This window comes from Marmota marmota, unplaced genomic scaffold (assembly GCF_001458135.2).
Source record: "Marmota marmota marmota unplaced genomic scaffold, marMar, whole genome shotgun sequence".
NCBI classification, from domain to species: Eukaryota; Metazoa; Chordata; class Mammalia; order Rodentia; family Sciuridae; genus Marmota; species Marmota marmota.
Window position 1 is genome coordinate 1,266,286 of NW_025999863.1, and position 17,399 is coordinate 1,283,684.

At 61.0% G+C, this 17,399-nt stretch overlaps 3 protein-coding genes across 5 annotated transcripts in view; 1 reads left to right on the forward strand and 2 right to left on the reverse strand.

Annotated features, from left to right (window-relative positions):
- Mob3a (MOB kinase activator 3A) overlaps nucleotides 1-7,392 on the reverse strand; it is an 11,579-nt gene extending 4,187 nt beyond the window's left edge. Inside the window, exons 1-3 of the mRNA XM_048810703.1 lie at nucleotides 7,227-7,392; nucleotides 4,904-5,006; nucleotides 40-569 (exon numbers count right to left, since the gene is read on the reverse strand). Coding sequence (XP_048666660.1) covers nucleotides 40-569; nucleotides 4,904-5,006; nucleotides 7,227-7,371 — 778 coding nt within the window. The 5' untranslated portion in view covers nucleotides 7,372-7,392. The remainder of the gene's footprint in view (nucleotides 1-39; nucleotides 570-4,903; nucleotides 5,007-7,226) is intronic.
- Nucleotides 7,393-11,018: 3,626 nt separating this feature from the next.
- Nucleotides 11,019-13,275, forward strand: Izumo4 (IZUMO family member 4; the record flags this gene model as incomplete). The annotated part of the gene is made up of 10 exons (XM_015503798.2): nucleotides 11,019-11,148; nucleotides 11,231-11,311; nucleotides 11,393-11,464; nucleotides 11,860-11,886; nucleotides 11,978-12,053; nucleotides 12,153-12,200; nucleotides 12,285-12,299; nucleotides 12,527-12,544; nucleotides 12,728-12,742; nucleotides 12,956-13,275. Coding segments are annotated over 10 exons (573 nt in total), but the record flags the coding sequence as incomplete, so codon positions are not given.
- A 1,166-nt stretch (nucleotides 13,276-14,441) lies between these two features.
- Ap3d1 (adaptor related protein complex 3 subunit delta 1) overlaps nucleotides 14,442-17,399 on the reverse strand; it is a 51,545-nt gene continuing 48,587 nt past the window's right edge. For all 3 annotated transcript variants that reach the window (XM_015503610.2, XM_048813688.1, XM_015503611.2), the window contains 5 exons: nucleotides 17,216-17,304; nucleotides 16,933-17,018; nucleotides 16,433-16,554; nucleotides 16,126-16,205; nucleotides 14,442-15,650 (listed from right to left, as the gene is read on the reverse strand). In XM_015503610.2, coding sequence (XP_015359096.1) covers nucleotides 15,555-15,650; nucleotides 16,126-16,205; nucleotides 16,433-16,554; nucleotides 16,933-17,018; nucleotides 17,216-17,304 — 473 coding nt within the window. In that variant the 3' untranslated portion in view covers nucleotides 14,442-15,554. The remainder of the gene's footprint in view (nucleotides 15,651-16,125; nucleotides 16,206-16,432; nucleotides 16,555-16,932; nucleotides 17,019-17,215; nucleotides 17,305-17,399) is intronic.

A 17,399-nucleotide genomic window follows, 5' to 3' on the forward strand; every position in this document is an offset into this window, starting at 1 on the left:
GCCTGGCCCCACGCGGGGCCCTGGCGGCCGGGGACTCACCGACGTTGGTGGGGAAGACGTCCTCGTTGTTGATCTGCACCTCCACCCAGTCCATCAGCAGGTCCATGTACCTGGGGGCGGACAGCGCCGTGGGCCTACGGAACCGCTGCTCATCCTGCCAGCGGTACTCGTACTTGGGCCCCCCGGACATGACGGGGCAGGACTGCTCCGTGCAGCCGTCGCTGATGGTGCCGTAGATGAGGTTGATGCGGTTGAAGAAGTCCACCACGTGCACGGCCACCCAGTCGTTGAGCTCCTCGCCCGGGGGCAGCTGCACGGCCAGCCGCAGGTCCAGCCCCGCGTTCAGCGACGCCTGGGCCCTCTTGTGCAGCTCGAAGCGCTGGGTGCCTGGCTCAAACTTGCGCTTGGGCCGGAAGGTCTTGTCCTTGTTGAAGACTTGCTTCAGGAAGGGGCTGGACATGGTGGCAGAACCACCGTCTTGGGACGCAGCCAAGGACAGGCGGACAGTCCACGAGGCAGGCCGACAGAGGCCCAGGGAGGCCACCCAGCCCACGGCTCCTCCTCTGGATCTGAAACACAGTGGTCAGAGGGCTCAGGATGGTGGGGCCACGGCGGCTCCTGCCATCTGCGCAGTGGCACGGAGCGTGACGCAGCTGCACCAACTGGGGCCTGCTACTCAGGGACAGGTGGCCCCGTGGCTACGTGGCACAGCGGGGCCACCCCAGAGGAGGGGACACTGAGAGGCAGGGCCTGTGGTGCCCGGGGTAGCTGAATCCTTCGCTGGGCCCGGAGGGCCAGACCCACCGTGCCCAGAGGCTGCCTGTGAGGACAAGCTGAGGTCTCCAGTGGTGGCCATCATAGGAGCTGCCACATGGGACCCCCAACCTTCACTGGTGATCTTTTATTTTTGGTCCAAGGGACTAAATCCAGAGGTGCTTCATCTCTGAGCCACACCCCAGCTCTTTTTATTTTTCTTATTTTTGTTTTAAAAACAGTGTTAGTTGTAGATGACAAATTCCTCCATCAGTTCAGTCTGTCATGTGGCCAGTCTCTCCCACGGAGCTGCGACCCAGCCCCCGTTCTATTTTCTTGGGAGACGGGGTCTTGCTAAGCTGCTGAGGTCACAGGTGTGCACAGGTTCTGACAAAGGGTCACTGAGGATGGGAGAAAGCCGAATCCTGGGAGGAGGTGACCCTGAGCCAACTGGGTGGTCCTGTATCCAGTGGTCAGTTGTGGGAACGGCTCTGAATGACCACGCCTTCCAGTCCTGAAGCACGAGGCTCTGACCAATCCCTACACTGCGTGGTGACTTGGGCGGGTCTCCGGGTGTAGGTGTCACCCCCGGGGACTGAGCTGCACTCACCTGCTCCTCTGTAACCTGCCCCTGACCTCGTCTGAGTGGCTTGTCCTCAATAAAAGGGTTCAGCACGTGCTCTCTCTCTCTCTCTCCACAGACCCCTAAGGTCAGAGGAACCGTCACAGGACCCAAAGAAAAAAGTATCTCTGTCTCTGTGTGTTCTTTCATGGAGCCCAGTTCCCCTGGGTGACCCTGAGTGTACAGTAGTGGGGTGTGACAGTCAGTGTCCTGGTAAGACGACACAGTGGGGACGCCATGTGAAGAAGGCCACAGCCCAGGACACCGAGGACCATGTGCCGTGGAGGGGCCTGGACGACCCTGCCTGGGCCTTGGAGGGGCCGGCCCCGCCCACCCCGACCTGGACCCCTGGACGTAGTCCCTAAGCTCCTGCTGCAGTCACTGGACGGGAGTCACACTACTCCAGGGTGACCTCAACCCAACTAAGTCACATCTTCAAAGATGGCACTTCCAAATGGTGTTCCACTGCGAGGCTCCAGGCGGACATGAACTGGGGACCTTACACATCTGAATACAGAGACCTCCAGGAGCCGGGCACCGCTGCCACCTCACCCCATCTCCGGGGAGGCCAAGGCCGGAAGATGGCATTGCTGAGGCCAGCCTCGGCAACTGAGACCCGGTCCCAAAATAAAACATGAAAAGGGCTGGGGCACGGCTCAGTGGGTGTCCTCGTCACATCTGCTGGGAGGCTGCTCCATACCCGCCACACACAGAGAGCCAGCGGCCCTGCCGACAGCGCAGGGCAAGGACCCTCACCCAACAGTCGGGGGAAGTCACAGAGGTCAGAACTGTGAGTTGGGGCATGGTTGAGGACTGTCCAGGCCCAGCATCACCACACGTCCTCACGAGAGGACGCAGGAGGGCCCGGGTCGGAGAGCCTGGAGGTGGCCCTGGGTCCGGCCCAGCGAGGCCTGCGTCAGCTCCCGGCCACAGCTGCGGGGAAGAGCATGCCGTTTCCAGCCAGAGCCGGTGACTTCTGGTGTCAACAGGAAACCCAGAGACAAGCGGCCACCGCTTAAAGCAGGGCAGAGTCACCATGTGGTCACGGCTGCATCACCCAGGTCCCGGGCAAACGCAGCCCAGGTGCAGGCCCTCTGGTCCCCTTTGGGGCTGTGGGTGCAGGGAGGTGGACGTGGGACAGCAGGGGCTGAGCAACCCCGGGAGGGAAGGCTGGCTGCAGCCTCAGGCCCTGGAAAGGGGACGAGCCAGCTGCACTCTTGGTAGGACAGCGGGTGTCAGGGTGAGTGTAACCAGAGAGCACAAGTGTGGCAGGGCGCACTGGGACATGGTGCAGCCACCAGGGCAAGAGGTGGCAGGACCCACGTGACCAACAACTGCAGTGCTGGGGACAGAGGCTGAAGACCCCTGCTCACGCGCCCAGGCCACATAGCCAGGAGGAGCCAGGCATCCACCAAGAGACCGAGGACAGACGTGACGTGCCATCCACCCGGAGCGTCCTCGGCCAGGGCAGGAACGCGCTAGCATAGCGGCAGTATGGATGAACCTGAGGTCCCGGTTCTGAGAGCCAGACACGCAAGGTCACAGCGTGTGTCCCGTGACAGGAGACTCCAGGACAGGAGTCCCAGAGACGGGACATGGACCGCAGGTGCAGGGGTGGGAGGGGCGGGGCTTGCTTCTGGTGGGATGGAATGTTCTGGAACCCAACTCCGAGGATGCATTAAATCGCTGACTTGCACAATTTACACAGCAAGGTGCACGCACTCAGCCACAGCCTCAGCAAGGCCATCACCGGGCGCCGGCCTCTGCTACAGCTCCTCCTGGGCTCAGCACTGGCCGGGCTCCGGCCGCACAGCCATGACAAGTGCACTGGACGAGGTGTAGGCTGACCACCGACACAGGGGACATGCATGGGGACGTGGCTCCCCGGCTATACCAGGGCAGGGAGGACCCCGCCTTGTCGCTCTGCCTGCAGTGCCTGGGCCTCGCCTCAGGGCTCCCTGCCACCTGGACTGACCTGACCAGGGCATCACACCTCACATTGTTTTTTGTGGTGCTGGGGGTTGAGCCCAGGGCCTTGTGCGTGCGAGGCCGGCCTTGACCAGCCCCGCGCTATCCCCAGCCCTCTCTGTCCCCAGCCTCACTTCGCGTCTTCCTGGGAGAAATGCACGTCCATTTACACACAGGTAAACTGGCCTCCCCTCAGCACTGTGCGCCCTGGGCTGGACGTCCTGGGCTCTGTGGGGTGTTGAGCAGCATCCCTGGCCTCCACCCGTCATGAAGACCACCAGTGTCCCCAGACGTGACCCAGAGTCGCCCGGCAGCAGCATCACTGAGTGAGCCCAGGTCAGAAGGAGGCGGACCCACCAGCACCCCAAGCACACGCGCAGGTGGACAGCCTAGAGCAGGATGCGGCCGTGCAGGCAAAGATGCTGCGCCAGCCCAGCAGCCACCTCCAGGGCCTGGGCTCCTCGCTGGGTCCCCGGGCCCCGCTGCGGCTCCCCACGAGCCAGCAGCAAGCACAGATTTGCCGGGTGGGAACAGGCCCCTTGCCTGCTCTCCTCTGCCCAGCGCCTAGCAGGGCTGCCCTGGCAGGCCGCCTTACAGGGTCCCTGTGAAGCTCTGACTCCCCAGGCCACCTGGGCCTTGGTGCCTGGCGTCTCTTCTGGTGGCGCGGCCACCCAGGCCGCACTCAGCGGGGGCTGAGGAGGCAGGGCCCCTGCAGGCCCTCACCTGCACCACCACTGCCCTCGCTGCTCCCTGCCACTCGGGGAGGAGACCCCCCCCAGGGCAGCAGGGCAAGGAAGCTCCAGGCCCCCCGTGATCCCAGTGCCCTGGTCACCAGGGCTCCATCAGAGGCTTGCCCACAGGCCTCACCCCGACCTCCAGACGCCGGGCCCTGCTCACCCCTAAGTTCCTCCTTCACCAGGCACACAGTCCCAAGGCTGACAGAAGCCACAGCACAGACACTCAGCCTGCGCTGCCGGCGCCTCTTCAGGGCGCGTCCAGAACAGCGCTGGCGTTCCTTCCAACACTGTCACCTGGACAGGGCGGGAGGAGCCCAGAGCAGTGCAGGAGCAGGGCCCACCACGGAGGCCCGGATGGCCTTCCAGGGCCTTCAGAGCCGTGATGTGGCCGCATACTGACCAGGCTCTGGGCTGACCGGCAGCTTCGGAGGAGACGTCCCTGGACTGGGGCTGGGGTCAGGGAAGGCGAGCAACCCTGCGTCTCTGCTCAGGCCGGACTCCCTCCAGAGGCCTGCCCCCCTCTCCAGCCCTCACATCCATCCACCCAAGCCCGCCAGGACTGTTCTAGAAGCTGGGGGGTGGAAGGCTGGCTCCCGCCTCCTCAGAGCCTGGACAGCAGCATCTTTGGGGGTGAAATGTTGTCCTGCAAACCCCTGGGCAGACGCCCGTCAAAGCCACCGCGTCCTATCAGGGACACCCATTCCATGACCCAGGGGTGCCGCTCTAGGAAGGCCACAGCCGGCTGCAGAAGGCCAGGCTGGGCGCGTGATGGCTCCTCCCGCTCCCCAGGGCCGTCCCTGCTTCCGGGGTCCTTTTCTCTGACCTTCTAGTGTACTTCCAACCCTTCTCAGAATTGGGTGGCGATGTCTCTGGATTTTCCTTGTTTTCCCACAAACGGATGAGACAGCAATGACCTTCGGAAGCTTCTAGAAGAATGAAAGGTAAGATGACAAAAGAATGAAAGGTAAGATGACAAATTCCTCTGCCTCAAACACACAACCTTTTTCCTGTCTTAATAAAAACAAAATATAACATAGTTCCTCTAAGTCAACTAACTGCTGTGACCCCTCCCCGGCTGAGGTGCGGCCCACAGTTGCCCATTTCCTTCCGGCGGTTTCCACATCCTGCCACCACTGTGGGGGGTGAGGCCCAAGTTTAGACGTTTGTTCTGTATTTTCTTGATTAGTGTGCAACACTGGCCTCTGGCCTGGCAACCCTTCTATTTGGCAGATGATGTTTGAAGCCTCGACTCTGCCCTGTGAACAAAGGTAGCCCCAGTGCTGCCTTCCAATCTACCTTAGTCCTTTTTCTGGGCTCAGTGGGGCCCTTGGCTGGCACGCTCCAGGCCTGGGTTCTACCCCAGCACTGCAAAACAAGAAAAAGAGAAAACAAATGAAGCAGCTCCCGTCGGGGGTGCGTCCTGGGGGCGCACTCAACCCTCTGGATGATCTTTTCTTTTGGCTTAAAATAGATAGAATTGACAAATTAGAATAAATAAATGAATTTTTTTTGCTGATTTTCTTTTTTTTTTTTTTAATCTTTTTTTGGAACCGCGGGTCGAACCCAAGGCTTTGCGATGCAAGGCGGACACTTTGCCGCGGAGCTCCACCCCAGCCGCACACACTGTGTGGAAAATCCAACCCTTCTACCCCATCATCCAGTAGTGTAGTAGGCCACCACCCCATGGCAGAGCACCCGCGGCCCCAGAGGGACTGTCCCACAGCAGCCATCCCAGCCCCCACTGCGGACCGCATCCAGGTCTGTGAAAGGCTTGTTCAGCCCTAAACCCGGAGCTATGGCCGGGCCCAACTCCCCAGCAGGCCTCTGCAGACGTCACAGGCCGGGACAAGTTAAGATGACGTCCTGCTGGAGGAAGTGGCTGGTGTCTCTGCAGGGAGGAGGGACTCAGGAGGCAGCACAGCCAGGGATGGCTAGAGCCCCGGGCGGGCGCTGGAGAGCAGGAAGGGCCTGTGGCTGTGTGTGGCGTGGACTGGCCTCACTCCTGCGGCCCTGCCAGCACAGGAAGCGAGCTGGGGACCCTGCTTGGTCATCCCACACCCCATGGAGCTGTCCCACCTTGATGCACCTCAGGGGCCAAGGAGGGTGTATGCTCCAGAAGACCATCTGTCCAGGGAGCTGCCAATGCCCTCGGTGCCCGGGCTCATGGGAGGGCCAGGGCAGGCCTCGACTCAGCCTGAGGGCTGGCGATCGGAGGCCACAGCTCTCACTTGTTCCCCACCACCACAGGCCTCCTCGGGCAGCTCTGCCGTGTCTGGGACGTCTGTGCTGCCACAATGGAGGGCCCCGGTGTAGAGCGGGGGCAGGCCAGGGCACTGCTGGACCCCGCAGCCCCAGCCCGCCACCCTGGCGCCCAGGGAGCCCCTCCTGCGAGCACCCAGGCCAGGCCCGGACACAGGGCTTTGCGTCTCCCTCTCCAGCAGGCAGCTTCCGGGCCCACCAGCGCTGCTGGTCTGGCTAGAGGGGCAGCAGGATCCCTGTGGCTTTGGCCCCGGGCAGTGCCTCCCATCTGCTCACCGTGATCGAGGGCTGGGCAGGGAGGAGCCTCCCGCACCAGGGCGTCCAGGGGCAAGCGCAGCAGGGACACTCTTACTGCTGCTCGGGGACCTCTGGGGACTCCAGTTTTACTTCTCTTTGGCTTCAGGGACCTGAACCCAGGCTCTGGTGCAACAGGACATGCCCGTGGGAGGGTCTTAATTCTTACTTTTGGGTGGCTGCACCCGAGACCTTTTGCTGTCTTTTTCTTAACTGCAGTTTTAGGGGTCGAATCTGGGGGTGCTCTATCACCCCCAGCCCTTTTATTTTGAAACAGGTCTGAGTTGCCCAGACTGGCCTCGAACTTGAGATTCTCCTGCCTCAGTCTCCAAGTAGCTGGGATGGCAGGCCTGCACACCCTGCTGGGCTTAGCTCTTAACTTTTTTTTCAGTTTTTAATACTTATCGATGGACAGCATGCTTTTATGTTATTTACTTTTATGTGGGGCTGAGGGTGGAACCCAGGGCCTCACCTGTGCCAGGCGAGCGCCCTTCCACTGAGCCACTGCCCAGCCTTGGCCTTGACTTATTAATAACTCATTATTTAATATAACGGTGGTTAATTAAAAGTGCCATTTATATTACTGAACTCACCTAACACAGGTCGGGAGCCAGAGGAAACCCCTAGGAGCCTGGCCGTCCCCTGCAGGGCAGGACTCCTGCCGCTCTGCAGGTCAGGAATGAGGCAGTGCCACTCTCTCTGGGTGCTATTTTCATGTGCGTCACTACCGAGCCTCATCCAGCCTCTGCGTGTTTTTCTGAGATGAGGTCTTCCTGCCTCCAACTCACCTTCTGCGCACCCTCCCGAGCGGCTGCATCACAGGTGGGCCCCTGACCAGGCAGCGCCGCTCTCGAGGGCAGACAAGGTCTGAGGTCTGGGTTCAGCCTGGACCCTTAGATCCAAATCTGGCCCACTTTCTTCCCGGCCAGGTCCCTTGGCACTGTGGACGTGGGGTGGGCTCATTCTGTGGTGGGCACCCTGGGCCCTGCAGGGCGCTGCACAATCCCCTTGGTCCCCCATTCCAGCCAGGAGCTGCCCCAGTTTTGACAACCACACGTCCCAGACGTGGCCAGGAGTCCCTGACAGCAGCACTGACTTGGTGGGACCCTCTTATGAGGGGAGCAGCCCACCCCACCCTGCCCACTTCCCTGGGGCCCAGGCCTGGGCAGCCCCTGCCTGGATGCTCCTGAAACTAGCACCCCCAGCCCAGGCAGGGGGGACTCACTGCCTGGACTTCAAGGGCCCTTGGGCCCTGTTCCCACCAGGACACCCCAGCTCACCCCGCCTTCACCCGCAGTGGGCAGGATCCCTGTGTGGTCCCTCCCTTTCCTTCCAGCTCCGCCTGGTGTGAGCTCAGGGCCAGAAACACTTGTGCCCCCTGACACTTGTGTGAGCACAGTGGCCGTCGGCCCTGCCCTTCAAAATAGAATGCAATGGCTGGGCACACAGCTCAGGGGGCACAGGGCCTGCCTCACATGCACAAGGCCCGGGGTTCAATCCCCAGCACCTCGAAAAACAAAAACCCAAACCGCAAAACCAACAGGCCAGGCCCGAGCTCTGCCCCAGAGCCATGGAAGACAGCAAGAGAACAGGAAGAGGAGGGCTGGACGCGTGGCCAGCACCAAGCCCAGCACCAAGCCCAGCACCAAGCCCAGCACCAAGCCCAGCCCTGCTGCGGGAGGGAAAAGGGAACAGGGACAGGCGGCAGTGGCCCAGGAGACAGAGGCCTGGGGTCTGAACTGGACCTGGGGAGGACTCCTGCCCAGAATCCATTCCTGAAGTCCACGGCCTTTTCTGGTTAAGGCACTGGAACTCCGGGACACCCCAGGAGAAGGACCCCCCTGAAGCGGGGGTGTGGGGTGTGTGTGGGGTGTGTGTGGGGGTGTGGGGTGTGGGGGGGTGCCTAGAACTTCCCTGGGTAAGCCCCGGCCCTAGGCCACAGGGGACTCCCCGGCCATCTGATAGGGAGCCTGGCCAAGCCTGTCCTGACAGAAGAGCAGGCGGACTTTCCAGGGAAGGTGGGGCCTGGGCGGGGGTGTCACACAGACAGGCTGCATTCCAGGGGCTCTGGGGTGCTGAGCCACACCCCCAACCCTATTTACATTTAAGACAGGGTCTCCTTAAATTGCTTAGGGGTTCATTAACGTGCTGAGGCTGCTCTGAACTCACAGTCCCTTTGCTGCAGCCTCCGCGGCCTCTGTGGTGGCTGGGATTGGAGGCCTGCGCCCGCAGCAGTCCACACGTTCAGGAACTGCAAGGCCACTTTTGCTCCTGAGAGAGGAGAGTAACACTGCCCCTGGGGCTGCTGTCAGCAGGGCAGGGGCCAGGCAGGGGCCAAGCAGGGGCCGGAGCTCCCCATGCGCCCCGAGAGCAGCACACCACCAAGGGGAGAGCTGGGCCCGGGAGGGCCAGGCCAGGGGCGCAGCCCAGCGCTGCAGGCAGCGAGGGGCCCCAGGGCTCTGCAGAGGCTGCAGCACTGCCCAGGAGTGTGCTTGGGAGTGTGCCCCACGCTGGGTAGGGAGGCTGCCTGAGGACACTGTGACACCAGCAGTCCCTCGACCACCGCTGTGACAAATGCACCGCTCTAGTGTGGGATGTCGGGGAGCATCTGTGGGGACAGGGGACCATAGGATCTTTATGTGCCTTATGTTCAATTGTGCCATACTTATCGCCATGAGCCCAGGGGAGCGGCACACGTGCTGTGGGCCCAGCTGCCAGGGGCGCAGGGAAGGGCTCCCCGGAGCCCAGGAACTCGAGACCAGCCTGCGCAGCACTGAAAGGCCCCGGCTTAAGACCATGAACCACGGATAACGAATGAAGCTCCCCTGGCCTGGGCGAGTCTCTGCTTCAGCCCCCAGCACCACACACACTCCAAAATAGGAAAGAAAAGTGAAGTAACAAAGTGGTAGCTAGCTGGGTGGTGGCACACACCCGGAGGCCAGTGACTCACAGGCTGAGGCAGGAAGACGGCAAATTCAGAGTCAGACGCAGCCACCACGAGGGGCCCTGGCTCAAAATGGGAGGGCATATAGATGGAGCGCCCTGGCTCCAGCCCCAGCATCAAAAATAGATAAATCAACAAAGATGAAATAAGATACAATAAAAAGGCCATGCCACAGGCCTGACCTGAGGAGGATACGCCCTCCATGTAGCCCTTGGGAAAAAGGGGACACAGGGCAGGGGACAGGGACAGGAAATACTGGACTTCTGCTTTGTTTCCACTCAGACAACGTGATGAGTGGATTCTAACAACAAAGTCCAGACGGGGGGTCACAGCCTGTCCCCAGAGTTCTCCCTGGGCCTCTGATGGCTGCTCCTTTGCCCAGGCCAGGGCTCTCCTGCCCGCTGCCACCTCCTGAACTCGGACAACACCAAACGACCCACAAAGGCGCCTCTGCGTCCCCCACACTAAGGGGAAGGCCGTGAACAGGCAAGTGGCCCGGGCTGTCGCCCCAGCTCCTCAGGAGGCCGAGGCTGGAGGATCCTGAGGTCCAGGCCAGCCCAGGCCACTCAGTGAGACCATTTCAAAGTAACATTAAAAAAAAGGTCTGGGGATGAGCTCAGTGGTACAGTGCCCTGGGCTCCGTTCCAGGGACAGGAAACGAGCAAAGCTGCTGTGAGAATGAAGGGAATGAGCCCCTGAGACCCCGGAGCAGAAGGGGACGGCTCTCATCTCACAGGCCAACAGTGACTGTCCTTGGCTGTCGCTGAGGGACAGCCGGGACTTCAGGGCGGCCTCAATAGTGTTTCTTCTGTAAAAGGAGGTTACTAAGAAATGCCCCAGGAAGGAAGGTGACAGCTGGCCAGGACACTGTCCCCAACCTTGCATAAAAAGACTGAGCCTTGAGTGTTGGCTGGGATCGAGCCAAGGTTCCACCACTGAGCCACACCCCCAGAACGCCCTTTCCCTTCTTACTTTTATTTTTTAAATTATTTGTTTCTTTTTGGTCCTGGGGATTGAACTTGGGCACTCCACCACTGAGCCACACTCCTGCCCTGTTTTGTATTTTATTTAGAGACAGAGTCTCACTGAGCTGCTCAGCGCCTCGCTGATGCTGAGGCTGGCTTTGACCTCGCGATCCTCCGGCCTCAGCCTCCCGAGCCGCTGGGTTTCCGGCGTGCACCACCGCGCCCGGCTTCTCTCTTTATTTTGAGACAGTCTCACTGAGTTGCCGAGGCTGGACACGAACTTGGGATCCTCTGCCTTCAGCCTGTCCAGGGGCTGGGACCACAGGCGTGGCCACCGCACGGGCTTCCAGGCCTTTTTGTAAAGACCGTGGACACTTGGAACAAATTCAAGCCCCAGAGCGCAGGTCAGGGGCGGCCGCTAAGCCGCTGGGGCAGTCGGTCCAGCGGGAGGAGAGCGGCTGGCAACTACGCCTTGATCCGCCGCCGCCGCGCTGCCTCCCGCCGCCCGCCTTCGCCCCCCCNACATCCCCGTTTCTGGGGCTCTGCTCACGGACTGGAGCGATGACACGATGAGGGAACTGCATTTGGCCATCCCGGCGGAGATCAGTGAGCGCGGAGCCCAGCGTGGGGTCGGCTAGGAGGGATCCCCGGGCCGGGCCGCTCACCTGCCTCCTCCTCTCGTCCGCAGCCCGGGATAAGCTGAACCATGTGGCGGAAGCCGTGTACCAGAGAATGGATCAGCTGTACCAGGGGAAGATGTACTTCCCGGGTAAGGGGCAGGAAACAGGCAAGGCCAGCCCACCGCACCCACCGCCTGAGCCTGACCTCCCTTCTCTGCCTGCCTCATCAGGGTATTTCCCCAATGAACTGCGAAGCATCTTCCGGGACCAGGTGCACCTCATCCAGAACGCAATCATTGAAAGTGAGTCTAGAGGAGGGTTCAGCCGTGGGCATGCTGCCCGGGCTTCTGAGGAGGCCAGGACAGGTTGTCAGAGTGCCAGAGGGCCCCAGCTCCTCCAGGGCTGAGCGCTGCTGGAGACCAGGATTCAAAGCTGGCAGCTGGCCTGTGGCAGAGGGGAAGTTGGACAGCTGTCATAGTGGGCCTCTCACCTCAGGGTCACAGAGTGCTTGATGGGTAGATGCCCTGGCACCTCCTGAACTAGTTCCTTGGATGGGACCCCCCACCCCCCCCCACCCCGGTCTTAGACACACATTCCTGAAACCCAGGTGTGCCTGTGCTCCAGGTGGCCAGGGATGAGCCCTGAGTCTCTGGGCAAGCTGGGCCTGGTTAGCACATGCTGTCCTGTTCTCCCACAGGCCGCATTGATTGTCAGCGTCACTGTGGTAAGCGAGCCTGGGTCCTGGCTGAGTGGAGCAGGATGGTGGCTCAGGCTGGGAGACCCAGGGGGGCCTGCGGCCGTCTCCTGTGTTGCAGGCATCTTCCAGTATGAGACCATCTCCTGCAATAACTGCACAGACTCACATGTCGTCTGCTTTGGCTACAACTGCAAGTAGGGCCCTTCTATCCATGGGATCCTGGGCTCATCACCAGGGCAGGGCAGGGCCTGGGGCTTGGGGGCATGCCACCTCCAAGGCCCATGTCCCCGCAGGTCTTCAGCACAGTGGGAGACAGCCGTGCGTGGTCTTCTCAGTTACATGTGAGTCAGGGGTCTCTGGGCTCAGGGAGGGGACACCGTTCAAGGACACTTAATCCCCTGACTCCAAACTGGCTGTCGTTGTAGAAATAATTGGCACAAGTAAGTCCCTCCTCAAACCCAACTCTGTGTTGTCAGAGGCAGTATGCCTGTGCGAGTGCCCTGGGGGTGAGTATGTGGGGGCAGCACCTTCATCCTTCCAGGGCCTCTGAGCTCAGCTGGAGTTCAGGGCAGAGCTGTGGTCAGAGCCCCAGTGCAGGCCTGAGGGCCATGGGCACAGCTTTAGCCCCAGAGCAGGGGTCTAATGAGAGCCCTGCCATGTCTTTCAGACAGGACACCAACATGAGGTAAGGCTGCCCTGGACTTTTAGGGGGAATGGGCACAGTGGGCTCCTCTGGGCTGGGGGGCAGGTGTGTACCATGGGAAGGGCTCTCTCTGCACCTGGGATATGCCGGACCTGCTCTGCTACCACCCAAGTGGTCATTTCATGAACAAATGACTTCCTTCATCTCCTCGCCTGGGACGTACAGAACCACTCCAGCCTTGTGAGTGACTGGGGAGGGAGGTGGCATGAAGCAGGCAGCCACTGGGGAGAGGGGTGCACCTCAACATAGAGCCCCACTTAAGGCCACCCCACCTGGCACTCTGAATAGGCAGGCCTCATCCATGCACCGGGACCAAGTTTCCCAGCTGGCCATCCAGGGAGGGAGGGAGGCCGGGGGCGGGGGAAGAAGGCTGAGGCCATTTGTTCCCTGCAGCCTGATATCACCAAGCTTCACGTGCCTGGAACCACAGCACCTGGCCAACTTGACCTTGGAAAATGCCTTGGAGTGTCTGACCCAGCACTGAGGGCCACCACCTTGCCCCCAGCTGCAGTGGGGCAAAGGACTCAGCTGGACTGTCTCATTGTGCCTCTGACGCAGGCTTGCTGCTGCCTCGGGTCCCCCCAACCCCAGAGAGCCCAGGCTGGGCCAGGGTTGGGGGAAGGGAAGGGGGATGGGTTGGTGTGTAGCACCAGCCCCTGGGCAGGGTCTCAGAGCTATTTGACAGGAGGATTAAAGTTCCCTGACATTTCTCATCCAAGAACAGTTCTTGCCCGGCAGGAGCCATTCAGAGGGCTTCTGGCCTCGTGTCCATGGAGCCAGTGTCAGGTCCAGCGATTCCCAACAGCCCACCCTCCGCTCCTGAACACCCGTGGGCAGGCTCACAGGAAGGCACACCAAGGAAGCCATGGGTTCCTTCTGAGAGCATAAGATGGGGCTACATTGGGGGAGAGCCAGGCCAGCTTTCCTTGCCCGGGGGCTCTGGCCACAGCTCTGCCCCGAACTCCAGCTGAGCTCAGAGTCCCTGGAAGGATGAAGGTGCTGCCCCCACATACCCACCCCCACCCCCAGGGCACTCACACAGGCACATTGCCTCTGACAACAGATGCACATGGGCCACTGTGGTCCCTGCTGCACCATTTCTCAGTGGGGAGTAGACAGGCTCCGACTGCCCCTCCCTGGGAAGGGCAGGCTGCAGCAGGCGGAGGCGGTGGGCACATGCACCGCAGCTGCACAAGGCTGGCGGAGAGCACACTCCTTTCTTGGGGTGGCTTCATGGCTGCCTTTAGCCATCTGCAGCTCCTTTGCTCTGCACCCATGTGTGGCTGGCCCCGTGCGCACGTGCCCCCAGGTGTGCTGGTGCTGTGCGCAGGCAGGGCCTGCAAGTCTGGGAGAACGCATGCCGCTTATGTGCGGCAGCCTGTGGTGGCTCCTCACCACCTGCCTTCCAGACTAGGGGCGTTAGAGCCATCGGGAATCATGCCACTTGAGCAGCTGGCCACCAAGCACGTTGTGTGGTTACCAACACTGAGCCTAAGGCCCCTTTGAGGGTCCAGACCAGGGGCTGAAGTGGATGTCTGGAATCATGGGAAAGAGCCCACAGGTGGTGGCCGTTCAGACAGCAGAGCCTGGACAAGAAGCCAGTCCTGCTGTGGGTCACGGGCAGGGCTGGGTCTGTACCAGAGTGATGCCACTCGACTGTCTGTTGGAGACCAAACGCCAGCCCCTTCCAGCCTGATCCTGGCCCTCCCCACCGCGCATCAACTGTGACTTCTCGGTGACAACACTCCATGGGTAGAAGCTGGAGATTCGCTCACCCACTACCACCCCAGGCCCAGGAGCCATGACTGCACGCTGGGGACCGTGGACACCTCTGCAACCCCAACCTGGGTGCGACCCTGGTGAAAGGCATACACAGGCCGGAGGAACGTGCAGAGTCTGTTCTGCAACTTTATTGGATCATCTGGACACAAAATCATTACAGCAGCGTGATATGTCTATACGGGAATGTCGATAGCAAATAGTCGTGTAACATCATACAATTTCAAAGTTCTAGAATCACAGTATGGGATTCCATAATAGATTACCCTACATGCTAAAGTGACCATTTCCATCAAAAGGAACAGTTAAAACGTCATGGGGAGCCATCATCTCAGGAACTTGGCTCACCCACTGCCTGCCTGTGGGCGATGGGCTGGCTGGGTCCCTGCGCCCTGCCTAGTGGCTGCTCCGCCTAGGAGGGGGCTCTTCAGGGGATCCAGCCCGAGAGGCGTCTGGGACATGTCCTCCACCACTGGACATAAGCTTAGGCGTGGCGCTCCTGAGCCCCACCTGGGCCTCCCAACAGGGTTGAGGTGGAGGCAAGCCTGGGTGTTCAGTGATGAGCAGAGGGACATGGGGTCATCCGGCTCCACCCCCATTCCCAGACAGCCCAGGATGTGATTCAACTGTCAGTGATTCATGCCTAAGGCCTGGCCTACGCAGGGGACCCAGGAGCACAGACGGCACGACCGTTTTGTCATCACGGGGTCTAGGGAGAGCAGCTTGGTGATGGCCGCCTGCTCACCTCCCTACCACCTGCTCACCTCCCTACAAATGCCACCAGTGGGGATGTTTGGGGAAAGAGCAACAGCAGGGGCTCCCCCAGAAAAGGCCTGGGAGGCAGAAGGACAGGCCCCAGATTAGCTGCAGCCTGCTTGCCAAGCATCCTCCCCGTGGGGTCTGCCAGTCCTGGCCTGGTGGTCCCAAGGGCTCCTTGGCAGCCCCAGTGACCACACTGGAGGAGTGAGCCACCTGGGCAGGGCGTGGAGCACAGCTGGGAAGCCCCTTGCTGGTTTGGGGACTGGAACAGGGCTTCTTGCCAGAGAATGGACAGATTTAAAGTAAAAAAGGATAAAAAGAAATCAACACAACATAGGATTGCGGATGTCTACACAGGTGACAGTGGAGTTCGACCAACACTGGGCACAGGAACAGTGCACAGGACAAGGGAGAGGCGAGACACGCCAGACGTGCCAGTCGTCATGCCTGGCACTCAGCACTGGGCCAGCGTCGCCTGCATCTCCTCTAGCAAGTTGCTGAGCAAAGTCGGGTCGCTGCACTTCCCATCCACAGACACCGAGTGCTCGCCCTGGGGAAACGGAGCCAAGGCTGCCTGCACGTGCGCGCACTGCCCGCCTCCTGCTGCGGGGGAACCCAGGGCCTCGGCAGGCTAGGCAGAGTCCTGGTGTGCTGGTGATCTGCTCACCACACGTGGGCAGTGTGCACACTGCGCTCTCTCCCGCCAGAGACGGGAGCAGCTACCGGATGCCGTGGGGCACTGAGGGTGGCAGGTGGCCTGGGGTGGAGACTAGAATTCAAGAAGCCCTGAACTGGCAGCCAGTTTGCCTTTTCTCCTGCCCTCCAGGCCCAGGCCCCAGGAGCAGGGTCACGTAGAGGGTGGGCAGAGTAGGGGAGCAAGGGCCCTGCCTTTAGGCCAGGGAACCACAGGGCGGAGGTCCCAGAGGGAGGTGAGTGGAGAGCCCCGTGGAGCTCTGCAGGGCCCAGCAGCCCCCTGAGGGGTGCAGAAGAGCCCCCGTGAGGGTGCAGAAGCCGTGCCCACTCACCTTTTTCACCAGGAGGCAGATGTGGTGGCCTTGGATGGAGCGGCTGTACATGGACGCGCAGGAATCCACTCGTTCCACAACTGCAAGAAAGCAGCAAGACACAGTCGGGGCTGTCCCTCCCAGGGCAGGGCCTTCCCTAGGTGGCCTTCAGCCATGGGGGCAAGTGGGGCAAGAGGTGTAGGAGCTGGCTGAGGTGAGCAAGGGCTGCTGTGGCCTGGGGAGGTCCTGCGACACACGCCAGGCCAGCTAAGGGGGACCACCCGCATGCACATGCTGCGCCCAGAACTAAGCACATCATATCCCTTACCTGAAAAATGGTGGTGAAAACAGATCTTTGCCAGAAGATTCTGGAAGGACATACTAATGCCATCAACTTTGATTGAGCTCATGCTCAGGTCCCCTGACTCCAGCAACTTGGCAAAGGCATCGCTGTGGGAGGAACACAGAACAGGCCAGTGACGACAGGTGAGGAGCCTGGGCCCTGCCCCCAGGAGGCTTGGTGGAGCCTGCCTCACAAGCCAGGGGCCTGGGAGGTCTCTGAACTGGCCATGCCCCCTAAAGACCATGCTGTGTCCTAACCCCGCTGCCTCGGAATAGGACTCTGTTTGGAGATGGCCTTATAAGAAGTCACTGAGGCAAAATGAGGTCACTTAGGTGGCCCTATCCAGTATGCTTGGTGTCCTTGCGAGAGGAGGAGGTCAAGACACAGACTCGCACACAGGGACAAGATGTCCTCTGCACACCAAGAGGGCAGGCAGCAGCCCTGCAGGCCGGGGGTCGCCTCCCCTGCACAGGAGAGGACCGCACCTGTAGCAGGGCGTGGTCACCAGGTACGCACTGCAGCTGAAGTGCAGCCTGAAGTCCAGCTTCTCGTGGGTGGCCCCATTAGCGTCCTGTGGAGGAGGAAGGTGGGGCTGGTGGGGATCACACCCAAGCATGGGGCTCCCTAACCCTGGGGACCCCCAACACCCTCGCTGGGACAGGGGAAAGGGGCCCAGCACCAGCAGGGTTCTGTGCACTGCCGGCTGTAGAGCGGCCAGGTGGACACTAGCCAGAGACCCAGGAGGACTGCGTTCCCAGTGGCACACACCTTGGCGATGAAGGACAGTGTCCCCTTGAGCTTCTGGGCCATGACGATGCTCTGAATGGTGAACACAAACTGGGCTTCATTGGAGACGCCTGGACGGGGAGACCAATAGCAGGGGCTCAGCCGGGGTCCCGGCTCTGTCTCTCTCTCTGGAGCTGGCTCTTGATCCCCCATGGCTAGCTGGGAA